Source organism: Plutella xylostella, chromosome 16 (genome assembly GCF_932276165.1).
Source record: "Plutella xylostella chromosome 16, ilPluXylo3.1, whole genome shotgun sequence".
Taxonomy (NCBI): Eukaryota; Metazoa; Arthropoda; class Insecta; order Lepidoptera; family Plutellidae; genus Plutella; species Plutella xylostella.
In genome coordinates, this window is record NC_063996.1 from 1,892,947 (window position 1) to 1,905,045 (window position 12,099).

At 40.5% G+C, this 12,099-nt stretch overlaps 2 protein-coding genes across 2 annotated transcripts; both read right to left on the reverse strand.

Annotated features, from left to right (window-relative positions):
* Positions 1-41: 41 nt before the first annotated feature.
* LOC119693509 lies at positions 42-5,848 on the reverse strand. Its single transcript, XM_048626325.1, has 2 exons — positions 797-5,848; positions 42-746 (listed from the first exon to the last, which is right to left on the reverse strand). Exons 1-2 carry the CDS (start codon positions 5,680-5,682, stop codon positions 452-454), a joined length of 5,181 nt encoding a protein of 1,726 aa, XP_048482282.1. The 5' UTR covers positions 5,683-5,848; the 3' UTR covers positions 42-451.
* Positions 5,849-6,483: 635 nt separating this feature from the next.
* LOC105395161 (peroxisome assembly protein 12) lies at positions 6,484-10,859 on the reverse strand. The gene is made up of 8 exons (XM_048626350.1): positions 10,670-10,859; positions 10,242-10,350; positions 9,752-9,954; positions 9,353-9,459; positions 8,915-9,007; positions 8,101-8,245; positions 6,986-7,071; positions 6,484-6,668 (listed from the first exon to the last, which is right to left on the reverse strand). The coding sequence occupies exons 1-8, from the start codon at positions 10,787-10,789 to the stop codon at positions 6,557-6,559; spliced, it is 975 nt and encodes a 324-aa protein (XP_048482307.1). The 5' UTR covers positions 10,790-10,859; the 3' UTR covers positions 6,484-6,556.
* Positions 10,860-12,099: the final 1,240 nt, after the last annotated feature.

A 12,099-nucleotide genomic window follows, 5' to 3' on the forward strand; every position in this document is an offset into this window, starting at 1 on the left:
TTTCGCTTGTATAGGTGCAGGTTTTGAGGAAAAGACGTCTCTAAGCAACGATGATTTATTTGCAACTAACTGACCAACTTCATACACACTGAATTTGATGATACAAAATAAGTAGATGAGTAATATAGCCGCACGGAGCGTTTTCAAATTTAAACAAGAAAGCTAGGCACAAATAGATGAGTAGGTAAATAGTTTAAATCACAATAAGTATAAGATATAACAATCAACATGCCGCCCACCAAAACCTTACATAAAGGTTTTACCAAATCTGTCTTAATCCTATTTACTTTGGAAGCAATTAATTAAAATTTCTGCAAAGTAAGCACACAATAAATTTAACTGGTGATAAAACTAAATAACGATTGACCATGCTTTTATGTAATATTACTTAAAACTATCATGCATACCACTAATCATTTAAAAGTTCATCAAATTAACAGTCCACGTAATCTCACTCACAGTTCACTGGCAGTTCGCACAATTTCGTAACGGATCGCACTATCACCTTTCCACGACACTTGACACTATAGACTCGGCACGCGCCGTCCTGGCCGGGATGCTTCTGCACGACGCGGGCCAGGGCCCACTTGGCCGGGGGCAGGCTCTCCTCCTTCAGGAGCACGATGTCACCGACTTCGTATTCTGTGCTGCGTCTTTGCCATTTCGGACGATTTTGGAGCCGGGTCAAATATTCTGCTTGCCATCGATGCCAGAAATGTTGCACTAATCTTTGTGTCAATTGCCATCTGTAAAACTTATGGATGCAATAAAAGATTGAGTATTGAGTATTGAGTATCTTGTTAATCGGTTCAAGTTGGTATCACATAAATCAGGTTCTGGTACGTTTATGGGAGCTTCGCCGATCAAGAAGTGGCCAGGCGTTAACACTTCAATATTGTCTACATCCACGGTATCAATGGGACACAGGGGCCGGGAGTTCAGACAAGCTTCAATTTGACATAGTGTTGTCGACATATCTTCGAAGGTAAGATTGTGATTTAAGGTTCTTTTCAGGTGGTATTTGACAGACTTCACCCCTGCTTCCCACAAACCACCGAAATTAGGGCTATAGGGTGGTATAAAATGCCACTGGGTACCTTCTTCAATGAGCATATCTTTCACATGATCTGGCATTTCTAAATTGGCTTCCTTCCATAGTTTTGTCAATTCCTTGTTGGCTGCCACAAAATTCGTGCCATGGTCGCTCCACAAATGACTGCATTTTCCTCTTCTTGCCACGTATCGCCTGTATGCACCGAGGAATGCGTCTGCAGTTAGGTCTCCCACGAGTTCCAAGTGGATCGCCTTTGTGCTCATACAAATAAATATGCAAATATATGCCTTGAAACATTTCGTGCCTCTTCCTTTCGCCATTGACACATTGAGCGGTCCAGCAAAGTCTACGCCAGCGTGCAAAAACGGTCTCGTTGGGGTCACTCTGGCCCTTGGCAGATCGCCCATTATTTGCGTTCTTTGAGCAGCTCTTTCCTTGGCGCACGCTAAGCATTTGTGAATATGTAACTTTACTATGCTCTTTACTCTTATGATCCAATAACGGGCTCTCAGATAAGCCATCATCAGTTGAATGCCTCCATGCATGGTCTTAATATGAGCATCGGCCACGAGTAAAGGAACCAGTGTGTTCTTGTGTCCCAAGATAATCGGGTGTTTTGTGTTCTCTGGTATATCTGCATTCCTGAGTCTACCGCCCACCCTGAGGAGATTTTCAGTATCCAAGTATGGAGTGAGTGATCGTAATGCGCTCGTGGTGTGCACTGGTTTATTCTCCTTCAATGCATCTATTTCCCTTGTAAACTCTATTTTCTGTACTGTACTTATTATCTTTCGTAATGTTTCTTCCAACTCTTCAGTGGTAAAAGATTTTTCTGTATCGTTGTGTCTTTTGAAATTTAGAAATCTTCTGGCATATGTCACGACTCTTATCAGTTCTTGCAGAGTGTCATATTCTTCAAAGTTTGGTATAACGTCCATTTCTTGTGTTGCATGTATCTTTCTCTGTTCTTCTGTTTGAGTTTTCGGTCTAGTGAATTGTATCTCTTTCTTCCGTAGCCACACTGGACCCTTCCACCATAATGTGTTGGACACTAGTTCTGTTAGCATTAATCCTCTACTAGCTACATCAGCTGGATTGTTTTCTGATGTAACGTGATGCCATCTCTGGTTACCAGTGTTGTCTAGGATCTCAACAACGCGATTACTCACAAAGACATTCCAACGCGCAGGATCACCAAATAGCCATGATAATACAATTTCAGAATCAGTCCAGGCAAATATACGGCTACTGGGTATTCTGGTGGCCTCTTGAACTTGCTTTAACAATCTAGACAGCAGCACGGCACCACACAGTTCCAATCTTGGAAGTGACACTGGTTTGACTGGTGCCACTCGACTTTTTGCTGCTATGATACTGGTCTCATAGTTGCCTTCAGCGGTTTCGACTCTCATGTACGCTACAGCAGCATACGCCTTATTGGACGCATCACAGAAGCCGTGAACTGTTGTGTTTTCTGCTACGGCTTCACAGGTATGTTGCCATCTCTCAATTTCAACTTCCTTGACATACTCTAAACTTTCTCTAATCATTAACCATTCTCTTTTTCTTTCAGGTTCCACTTCTTCGTCCCAGGAGACTCCATCGCGCCACAGTTTCTGCATTACTATTTTTACAGGTATGATAGCAGGTGCAAGGAAACCCAACGGATCGAATAGTCTGTGAGCTTCAGCAAGGATTTTTCTTTTTGTTATTGTTTCAGGAGGAGGAAGCAGATGCAGCTGATAGGTAAGTACATCTTTGATTCGATTCCAGGTCAACCCGAGCGCCTTTATTGTTCCTTCTGTCTTGATATCTATATTTGTTTCAGAATTTATTTGTTGTGGTCTCAGTTGATTCAGTAATTCTTCACTATTTGACGACCATTTCTTAAGAATGAAACCTGCTCTTTGTAATATTTCTGTTATAGTGATTGCTGCGTGAAGAGCTTCTTCTACATTGTCTCTCCCAGATATAAGATCGTCAACAAAGAAGTCTTCCTTAATTGTTTTAGCTTCCGCGGGAAAATCTTTACCTTCATCTTCAGCTATTTGCATTAAGGTTCTGACAGCAAGGAACGGTGCTGATGATGTTCCGAATGTCACTCGTAACAACCTGTAGTCCTTGGCCTCATCTAATGAGTTTGATCTCCACAGTATCCTTTGATAATCAGCGTCTTCTTCAGTTACCTTAACTTCTCGGTACATCTTTTGTACATCGGCAACCAGACATATGGGTTTCATTCTCCATCTTATGATGAGGTTTCTCAGATCTTCTTGTAAAGGTGGTCCTACGAGTAAATCATCATTGAGTGACACATTGTTTGTGCCCTTGCAACTTGCATCGAACACAATTCTCGTCTTTGAGGTATCCTTTTCTGCCTTTACCACGGCGTGATGTGGCAAATATACAGCAGGTTTATCCATATCCCTTTGTGGTACTTCTTCCATATGGTTCAGTTCTATGTATTCTTCCATAACTTTTCTGTATTCTTGGTGTAGCTCTGAATTTCTCTCGAACCTTCTTTCCATCTGTTGTAGTCTTTTGAGAGCTATGTTTCTTGTTTCACCTTGTGTAGCTCTTGGCTCTTTGTACTTCATGGGTAATTTCACTATGTATCTTCCTTCTTTGTCTCTTGAGTGGGTTGTTCTATATATCTCTTCACATAATCTCTCGTCTGCTGTGAGTGTGCGCTGTTTATTTTCATCTAATTCCCACATAGATTTGAGCATGTCATCCATATCCACATCAAGGCAATGTAGTGAAATTAGTTGTTCATTTTCTTTCTGTACATCTACATTTCCAAACAAGATCCATCCCAGGCTTGTGTTTTGTGCAATTGGGGAGCCTGGTGGGCCTTTGATTACATCATTCTTTAATATCTTGGCATAGACTTCGACTCCCAGCAACATGTCGATTCTTCCTGGTTTATTGAAGCTGGGGTCAGCCAGTGTTATTCCTTCTAAGTGTTTCCACGTTTCACATGGTATTGGTTTGTTTGGTAGTTGTGACGTTACACTTGTAGCCATGACGTATGCTCTCACGTTGATGTTGAAATTATTTTCAGTTCTTGATCGTAGCTCTATTTGTACGGCATGGTTGATTTGCGTAGTAGTTGAACCAACACCCTTTACAGTTCCTTGAACTTGTGTTCTTTTTGGTTTGAGTAGTTGAGTTGCTCTTTCACTTATTAGCGTTGCTTGAGACCCTTGGTCTATCAGTGCTCGTAGTACAGTAGTCTGGCCTGCCTCATTTCTCACTGGCACAAGTGCTGTTGCCAGTAGTGCTGTAGATTTTTTGCTCACGAAATGAGAAGAGATTGCGACTTCATGCTCTTTGTCTTCTAAAATGTTATCTTCATCCTCCACATCAGTGTACAAGGCTGCCTCTGTTGCATTTATCTGTTCTTTATTACCAGTGACATCTTGTTTAACTCGTTCGTGTAGAAGTGAATGATGGCGTTTCCGGCATATTCGACATGAGGTTTGCAGCTTGCAGTAGAATACAGGGTGTCCCGGTAGCAGACAGTTGTAGCACAATCCTTTGTCTCTAACAAATTCACTTCTGTTCGTGGGTGTCAGCTTAGCAAACTCTCTGCAGTGTGAAAGCGTGTGATTCTCTTTATTACAGAATACGCATATTTTATCTTCTGTGCTTGCCACGTGGAATGTGCGTTCTTTAATCGGCTTTGGAATTGCCACGGTGAGCTCTAAAGTATGAATTCTGCCTTCGAGAAACGTCAAGAACTCCTTGAATGTTGGTAGTTCATCTAAGCTTGCTGATGATGATGATGAGCTGACATGCTCTTCCCACTCCTTATGAGTTTCAGTATCCAGCTTCTGTGTAGATATGAATAACAAAACTGGATCCCATGTGCTTGTTGTTATATTCAAATTCTTCAACCCGCTCAAACATTCTCTTGTTATATCTAAGAAGACCTTCAGTTGAGTTGGGGACTGTGCTTGTACTTTCCTCTGCATGAATAAACGTTTTAAGATTGTGTTGACTATAAGTCGCTTGTGACTGTAGCGCTTTTTTAATGTTTCCAAAGCAGGTGCGTAGTTACTCTCTGTGACTTGGTAGTACTTCAATGTAGCACTGGCTTCACCAGTCAGGCATGCCTTTAAATAATGTAACTTTTGAACACTACTTAACGCCGTATTGTTATGTATGAGCGAATAGAATGTGTCCTCGAACGATTGCCAGTCTTCGTAATTACCGGAGAACTTAGGTAAATCAATCCTCGGTAGCCTCACGTCCACTGATGCTCCTGCTCCTTGAATTCTAGAATGTTCGCTTGTCATTGAAATGTTCGATGTTTCCGTACTTGTCAATATGTTAATCAAGTCTTGCATGTCCGATTTTAGTGATAGGTAATTATCTTCACACTCGCTGTAGCTTTCATTCATAAAGTACGGTAAACATGCCCGTTCTTCCCTTTTGGTAGCTTTTAACAATGATGTGTGCGTGTTTTTAAATGTATCCCAGTACTCGTCTATACATTGTATTCGTACTTTTAAATAACCAAGTGTTAATCTGGCCTTAGGTGCTTTCTTGAAGTTTGTTTGTGCCTTCTGAATTAAAATCGCAGTGTCCTCTTGTTGATCAATGAGTTCCTCCATTGATGTCATGATAAATCACGAAAATTACACAGCCGATTTGTAGAAATAACACAAATGTTCAAAGTTTTCAAAGTAGGTCCGTCTGGACTCACGTACACAAATTGTTAAATGTTCACAATTAATATTGTCCGCATTAAATTAACACTTTTAATAACTTTGTCACAAAATGTTCACTTTTATTTATAGCACAAAAAACGTAGCCGGCCGGAGGTTCTTTTGTTCTCGGGCGTTATCTATTTCTTCGATTGCGTGTAAACAACTTTGTATCAGGCTCGATTATGGACCAATTTGTTACGTAAATAAGGTTGAGTTTCGCTTGTATAGGTGCAGGTTTTGAGGAAAAGACGTCTCTAAGCAACGATGATTTATTTGCAACTAACTGACCAACTTCATACACACTGAATTTGATGATACAAAATAAGTAGATGAGTAATATAGCCGCACGGAGCGTTTTCAAATTTAAACAAGAAAGCTAGGCACAAATAGATGAGTAGGTAAATAGTTTAAATCACAATAAGTATAAGATATAACAATCAACAATTAGAATATAACAAAATTCTACATAAAAATAGTCTTACATAACTAACAGTCTTAATTACCATTGATACATCAGAGCATGAGCCTTTAGAACATACTTTACAGTTGATCAAAATATACATAAAATCATCAAAAGTATCAACTGTCAAGTACCTGTTTTCTCATTGCTCATGAACTATACGTATCTTTTGCCCAAATAAATAATAATATTTATAACTTATAATACCGTTGTACATGTACACACTAAAGGTCTAATGTCTATTTTTCTCACCGTTTGATCAGAGAAACTCTCATCTTCACACCCGCTTTCATCTTCCTACAGCCTTGTCCCTATTCCCTCCGTGTGTCATTGTAGGTATAACCTCACAAGTGAGTCCTCGGCGGCCGGCAGGCGAGTCACCGGGCACTCGCCCGCTTGTCGCACGTGCCGCGATATGCACATGTAGCAGAATATGTAGCTGTGGAGGGAGGATTTATATTTATAATTGCCACAAAAACGTTCAATGATGTTTCAAGTGCTTTTGACAACGTTAAACAACTGTTTTACGTGTGACTGTGTGTGACTAGTTTTTGTGGTAAGACCCAAAGCCTCTTGAGCATGAGTGACGTGAATGATTATTAGGCATCTTATTATTAGAACTCTCGATAAATCATGTAATAATAATGCCACCGAAACAAAAAATATGAAACTAACCTATGATTTGGCAAGATACGATGCAACAAATACATTGTAATAAGTTCGTAACGTTGTAAATAAATAGATACATATATTTACCCAGATACAGGTAGCACAGTGGGTATCCTCCAGGCTTGCAGGCACACAGGACACCGGTTTAAATATCGGCTGCACCGCTCGTCACGCTGAAACAAATATACAATAGAGTTAGCAGACTTTTACATACTTACATCTTATTTCAGTGTTTTATGTTATTGACTATGCTACTATGGATTTCTTGTTCGAAATAAACAAATATATTATTATTATTATGCAATTTCTCTCACTTTCTCCACTCTCCACATCAATAAAGGTTAACTGATGAAAAAATTCTGAAAACACTCCTATAAATAATGGTAAATAAGTTTTTTCATTTTCATGCAATTAGCTTTCAGGTAAGTAATTTTTGTACTCATAATTCTTTTGTCCAATAAATATAATATAATAATCCTACCTCAGATGGGTCAGGCACTGGCAGCGCGCCCCCGCCGCGCGCGCCGCGGCTCTCCCACCACTTGAGAAACTGTACTAGGAAGGCTCCATACTCTGCGCTCCGAAGTAATAGGGCGCCTATAGTGGGGAATGACAGGAGTTCCGCCCTGTGTGTCTATCACGGGCTAACGTGGCAATACGCTAGCGTTGGAATAGACTAGTTTATCACCGACACGCTAAGAAGAAGACTTACCTTAGGTGGATTAGTCACTGACTGCGCGCCCTCTAGTCCTATAGCCCTATAGTCGGAAACGATAGGAGTTCCGCCGCTCCCCTGTAGCACAGGGCGCTATTAAGACGTGATAAGAGTTCTCCGTCGCGCTCGCTCTTGAGGCAGTGCGATGTGAGTGAGCGCGATTCAAAACTTTTGTCACGTCTTAAATGCGCTCCGTGCTAGCCCTGCAGAAGGGCAGCAACAAGAATGAGGCAGAATCAAGCAAATCACGCAGCCTCAAGAACGAGCGCGACTGAGAATTTTTGTTACGTCATAATAGCGCGGTGCTAGCTCTGGATCAACGATACTCTAAGAAGGCTTACCTCAGGTGGGTCGGGCACTGGCAGCGTCATCTATAGCTTTCCGCATCCAATCATAACCAGCCACCTTTTGCAAGTCGTCATCCCATCTAGCCGGAGGGCGTCCCACACTACGTTTGACCTGGAATAGACACTCTAAGAAGACCTACCTCAGGTGGGTCAGGCACCGGCAGCGCACCCCCGCCCCGCGCGCCGCGGCTCTCCCACCAGCGCAGGAACTGCACCAGGAAGGCGCCATACTCCGCGCCCCGCAGCAGCAGAGCGCCTATAGTGGGGAATGACAGGAGTTCCGCCCTGGAACAGAAAAGGAATAGGATAATGACAAGGGGGCACCCGACCGACAACCGGTGATCGATGTTTACATAAGTAAGTAGGAAGCAAAATCGGCTCCATTATCCTTCCTAACTAATATTATAAATGCGAAAGTAACTGTGTCTGTCTGTCTGTTACTCTTTCACGCCAAAACTACTGAACTGATTTGAATGAAATTTGGTATACATACTGTCTAGACCCTGGGAAAGAACATAGGCTAATTTTTATCCCGGAATTCCCACGGGAAAACTTTTTAAGGCGAAGCGAAGCGCGCGGGAACAGCTAGTCTGTCCTATAAAAAGTCGATCGTCTGCAGACAACCTAAGCTTTTTGATAGAGAGGAGAAGATTTAAACATTTTGACCCAGTAATTACGTAAGTACTTATTTCAGGAGCATGTCATCTACACCCTATACATACATAGAATTTAGATGTTTGTTACTCGTTATTCTATTTATTATTATTTTATTGCACAATATGCTAATGTAACTCCTTCACATACGAACGGATTTTTATTATTTTCAGTATACAGGAAAACAGGAAGCAACCACACTTTATCACATAGGCTTTTTATCGACGAATTCCCCCAGGCGAACCCTTTTCCCGCGCTCGTTTGCTACAGTTAGTATAAAGCTAAAGTATGCATACATACATGCTACTCAGATCGCCGGAGTCCTCCCGCTGCGTGGGCGCGTCGCGCAGCCGCAGCCCCAGCCAGCGCAGCGCCAGCGTCGCGCTCACAGACCTAGAGAGAACACACGTTATTGTACAGAGGGAATAGTGAAAATAGTAGAATCCACACTTGGTCCGACTGCTTACTGCTTAGTCCGCCTGATCGGACCAAGTGACCTTTTTTTTCGTATTGGTTCAAATCATCGGACGATTAGGAAACATGAGTCCACTTTCCACCTGGCTCTCTCGAATGGAAGCTTTGTGCATATACCCATCACCAAGGTCTAAACTGCATTATTTGTACTGTACTTAAATTCCAAAGAACTCATGTACATGTTAGCACCGGGATTCGAACCCGTATCTCTGCCGTCAATTTTGTAAGTGGAACTTTTTCATTGCCAGTGAGTGTAATACCAACCTGCCACTCATATACAGGCACATCTGCGCGAGTCGCGAAAGCTCAAATACCAGATGTGCGATGGAGTACACCCTGACGGCCGCGCGCCGTAGGCTGTCTGACTTGCTCTGTGGATACAATTTAGTTTGAGAATCTTTACTGGGGATATAAAATATTAATAAATTGGACTTAAATTCTTAACATCAATATAAATAATTGAACTACGGAATTTAGTACGATAAATTAAATATGGTGATAAACAAACGTGAAAGCTTTTTAGGACAAGGCCAAAATTAAGTTCATGGAAGTGGCTGAAATAGATAAGAACACTTTCGAACAGTCAAACTAGAGAAGGTATAGGAAAACTAGTAATATGGTGTGCCAAAAAGAAAGAAATCAATATGAAATTAACATATGTACCTTCCCAAGTAACCCATCTTCATTCCTTTCCCTCCACCTCTGCACAATATCCCCAGCTTTATCCCACAGATACGGAGCGAGAGTGAGCAGCAGCAGAGAACTTCTCTCAAGTGATGGAGGCAGGCGCGTGCCGGATGAGAACTCCAGCTGTGATGATGTGGGGGTCCGGATCAGGCCGTAGAAACTTTCCGAGAATGATGCAGCTGTGGATAAGGTTGTAGGGTTAATATTATAGGAAATTTCAGTGATTTTCCATAAATGATTTAGATGATTATGGATAAAAATATATTGGAAATTTATTGGGTTCATTGTTATTGCCAAAATAACATCCTAAAACCACTTTTTCGGGCACAACCAGCAACCATAACCTATACTGGGATTTTCTAACATTTATAATTTCAATTGTGTTTGTAACAAACATTTAAAACAAAGATTTGAACAAAATTTAAAGGAGATAATTCAAAAATTGTTAAGTGTTTATAGTACTCACCATAATGTTTGAGGTAGTGGTACTGCAGGCAGGCATCCAGCGCCAGGTACAGCTCGTCGTACCATCTCTCCGACCACCCACACTTGTCAGGGTATGCTGCTGCTAGGTACTGAAAACATTTATGTTACTTTCATGATTTAAAAATGTAGTAGGCAATTACTTACTTTCTGAAATTTAGTTCATCACTTGAATAATAGGTACTTACACTACGTACTTAAACTTATCTGTCTAGTTTATTTTTTGTGATTATATGAGTATACCTACTTCTGGAGCGCAAAATCTTTCAATCTTTTGTAAAATCCAGTATCCCTCAGCTATTGTTTACATCCGAAACATAACCTCAAACTGAATCATTGTTGATTCCTACGCCAAGTTTTACCACGGAAGTCGGACTTGAACATCATCATACGATTAATAAGCATACTAACCTCGACGACTTTACGTAGACCAGGCTTCACAGTAGACCCCAGGGCTTCTTGGGCAGTCACCTGGAATACTGACGGGGTCCCTTGAAGAGTCCTCGTCAAATGGGCAGCGTAGACCGCCATGATTTATAATAATTGTAGCCAGTCTAAACAGGATTTTATTTTATATGTTAGATGTTAGATCGGAGACTTTATTTAGGTATTTGAATTCAGAGATTTCAGGGTACGAAGTCGAAGATTAGTAAATTCGCCATTGTTTTGACATTTTGACATTATTATTATGAATGACAAATGAATGAAAACTGTCAAAATGAATGACGTCAAGTTAGAGTTACTCTGTGGTGCTGACAGTAAATACGTCTAAAAATGCACGCACGGTGCACAGCAAGGGCCTGCTCAGAGACTCAAGAGAATGCGTAGCTGGGGCTAGAATCTCATATCACCAGTGGCGGATTAAGAGTATCGGGGGCCCTAAGCACAGAGCCTGTGTAGGCCCTCTATTGCTTAAATGGAAAATATGGAAGGAATGGAATGGAAGGTAGAAATTATAAATAGAAAGTTCATCAAAATAGAAAGTGTAGTAGTTAGGTACCTATAATATAACCTAATTTTTGTCAAAATCGTAGGCGTGAAAACAATGTTTCTCAATGAGGAACTATTTCCTATGCCGGTATAGGTATTTTAAATGTTTAATTTTGAAAAAGTTTAGCGGCTAATCAAAAAAAAAAGCGATAAAAAATGGCTGTTAAATAGAAAAAAAATCATTTACTTGTAAAACAACTCAAAGATTTCAGAGAAAAACTGAAATGACTGGCAAAATTATCTATTATACAAGGTGATTGCTAAGTCGACGTATTATTCCTTTAAATGGGTTATAGACGGAGGCATTTCCAGTCGATTGAACCCCATAATGCATTATCCGAAAGTCAACCATTTCCGAGTTATTTAAGTTTTAGTTTTTTTTTTAGGATTTTGCCAATATTTGTGTTTAAAAGCAAAATATTTAATATTTTATAACTTTTTAGTGGTGTTTTTAAAGTCGGTTTTTTTTTATTATTTTTAATTATTATTTTATTTTACTTATTGTTTTTAGTTTATTTGCAATATTTGTCAATCAAAATTAAGATGCATATGATACCAATAAGTCCTACTAGTCAATACGAATCATTCAATTCATTCAAGCCTAAACACGAGGTAGTTGCTATATACCGTTGAGGAGTTCCCTTGACTGCCTTCCGATTCCATCATCAGGTCAGCTCAAGGTCACTATCATATTTATTTTGTTATAAGAACTATATTTACTTTTTAAATTTCATTAGAATCGGTTAATAGGTACCCAAAATGGAAATTCATACCCTGTTTTTACCCCTAGGGGGTGGACTAAAAATTCTGAAAAAAATGGGACCACCCCTGAGCTCAACCCAATACATCAA

What these genes read in the sequence shown, in the direction of transcription:
- LOC119693509 (XM_048626325.1), bottom strand. Translation starts at nt 5,682, where the DNA reads ATGACATCAATGGAGGAACTCATTGATCAACAAGAGGACACTGCGATT. An exon ending in AACTTGAACCGATTAACAAG is followed by an intron (nt 747 to 796) that starts ATACTCAATACT and finishes TAAGTTTTACAG; the next exon opens with ATGGCAATTGACACAAAGAT.
- LOC105395161 (XM_048626350.1), bottom strand. Translation starts at nt 10,789, where the DNA reads ATGGCGGTCTACGCTGCCCATTTGACGAGGACTCTTCAAGGGACCCCG. An exon ending in CCACTACCTCAAACATTATG is followed by an intron (nt 9,955 to 10,241) that starts GTGAGTACTATA and finishes CCTTATCCACAG; the next exon opens with CTGCATCATTCTCGGAAAGT. An exon ending in TCCGGCGATCTGAGTAGCAT is followed by an intron (nt 8,246 to 8,914) that starts GTATGTATGCAT and finishes TTTCTGTTCCAG; the next exon opens with GGCGGAACTCCTGTCATTCC.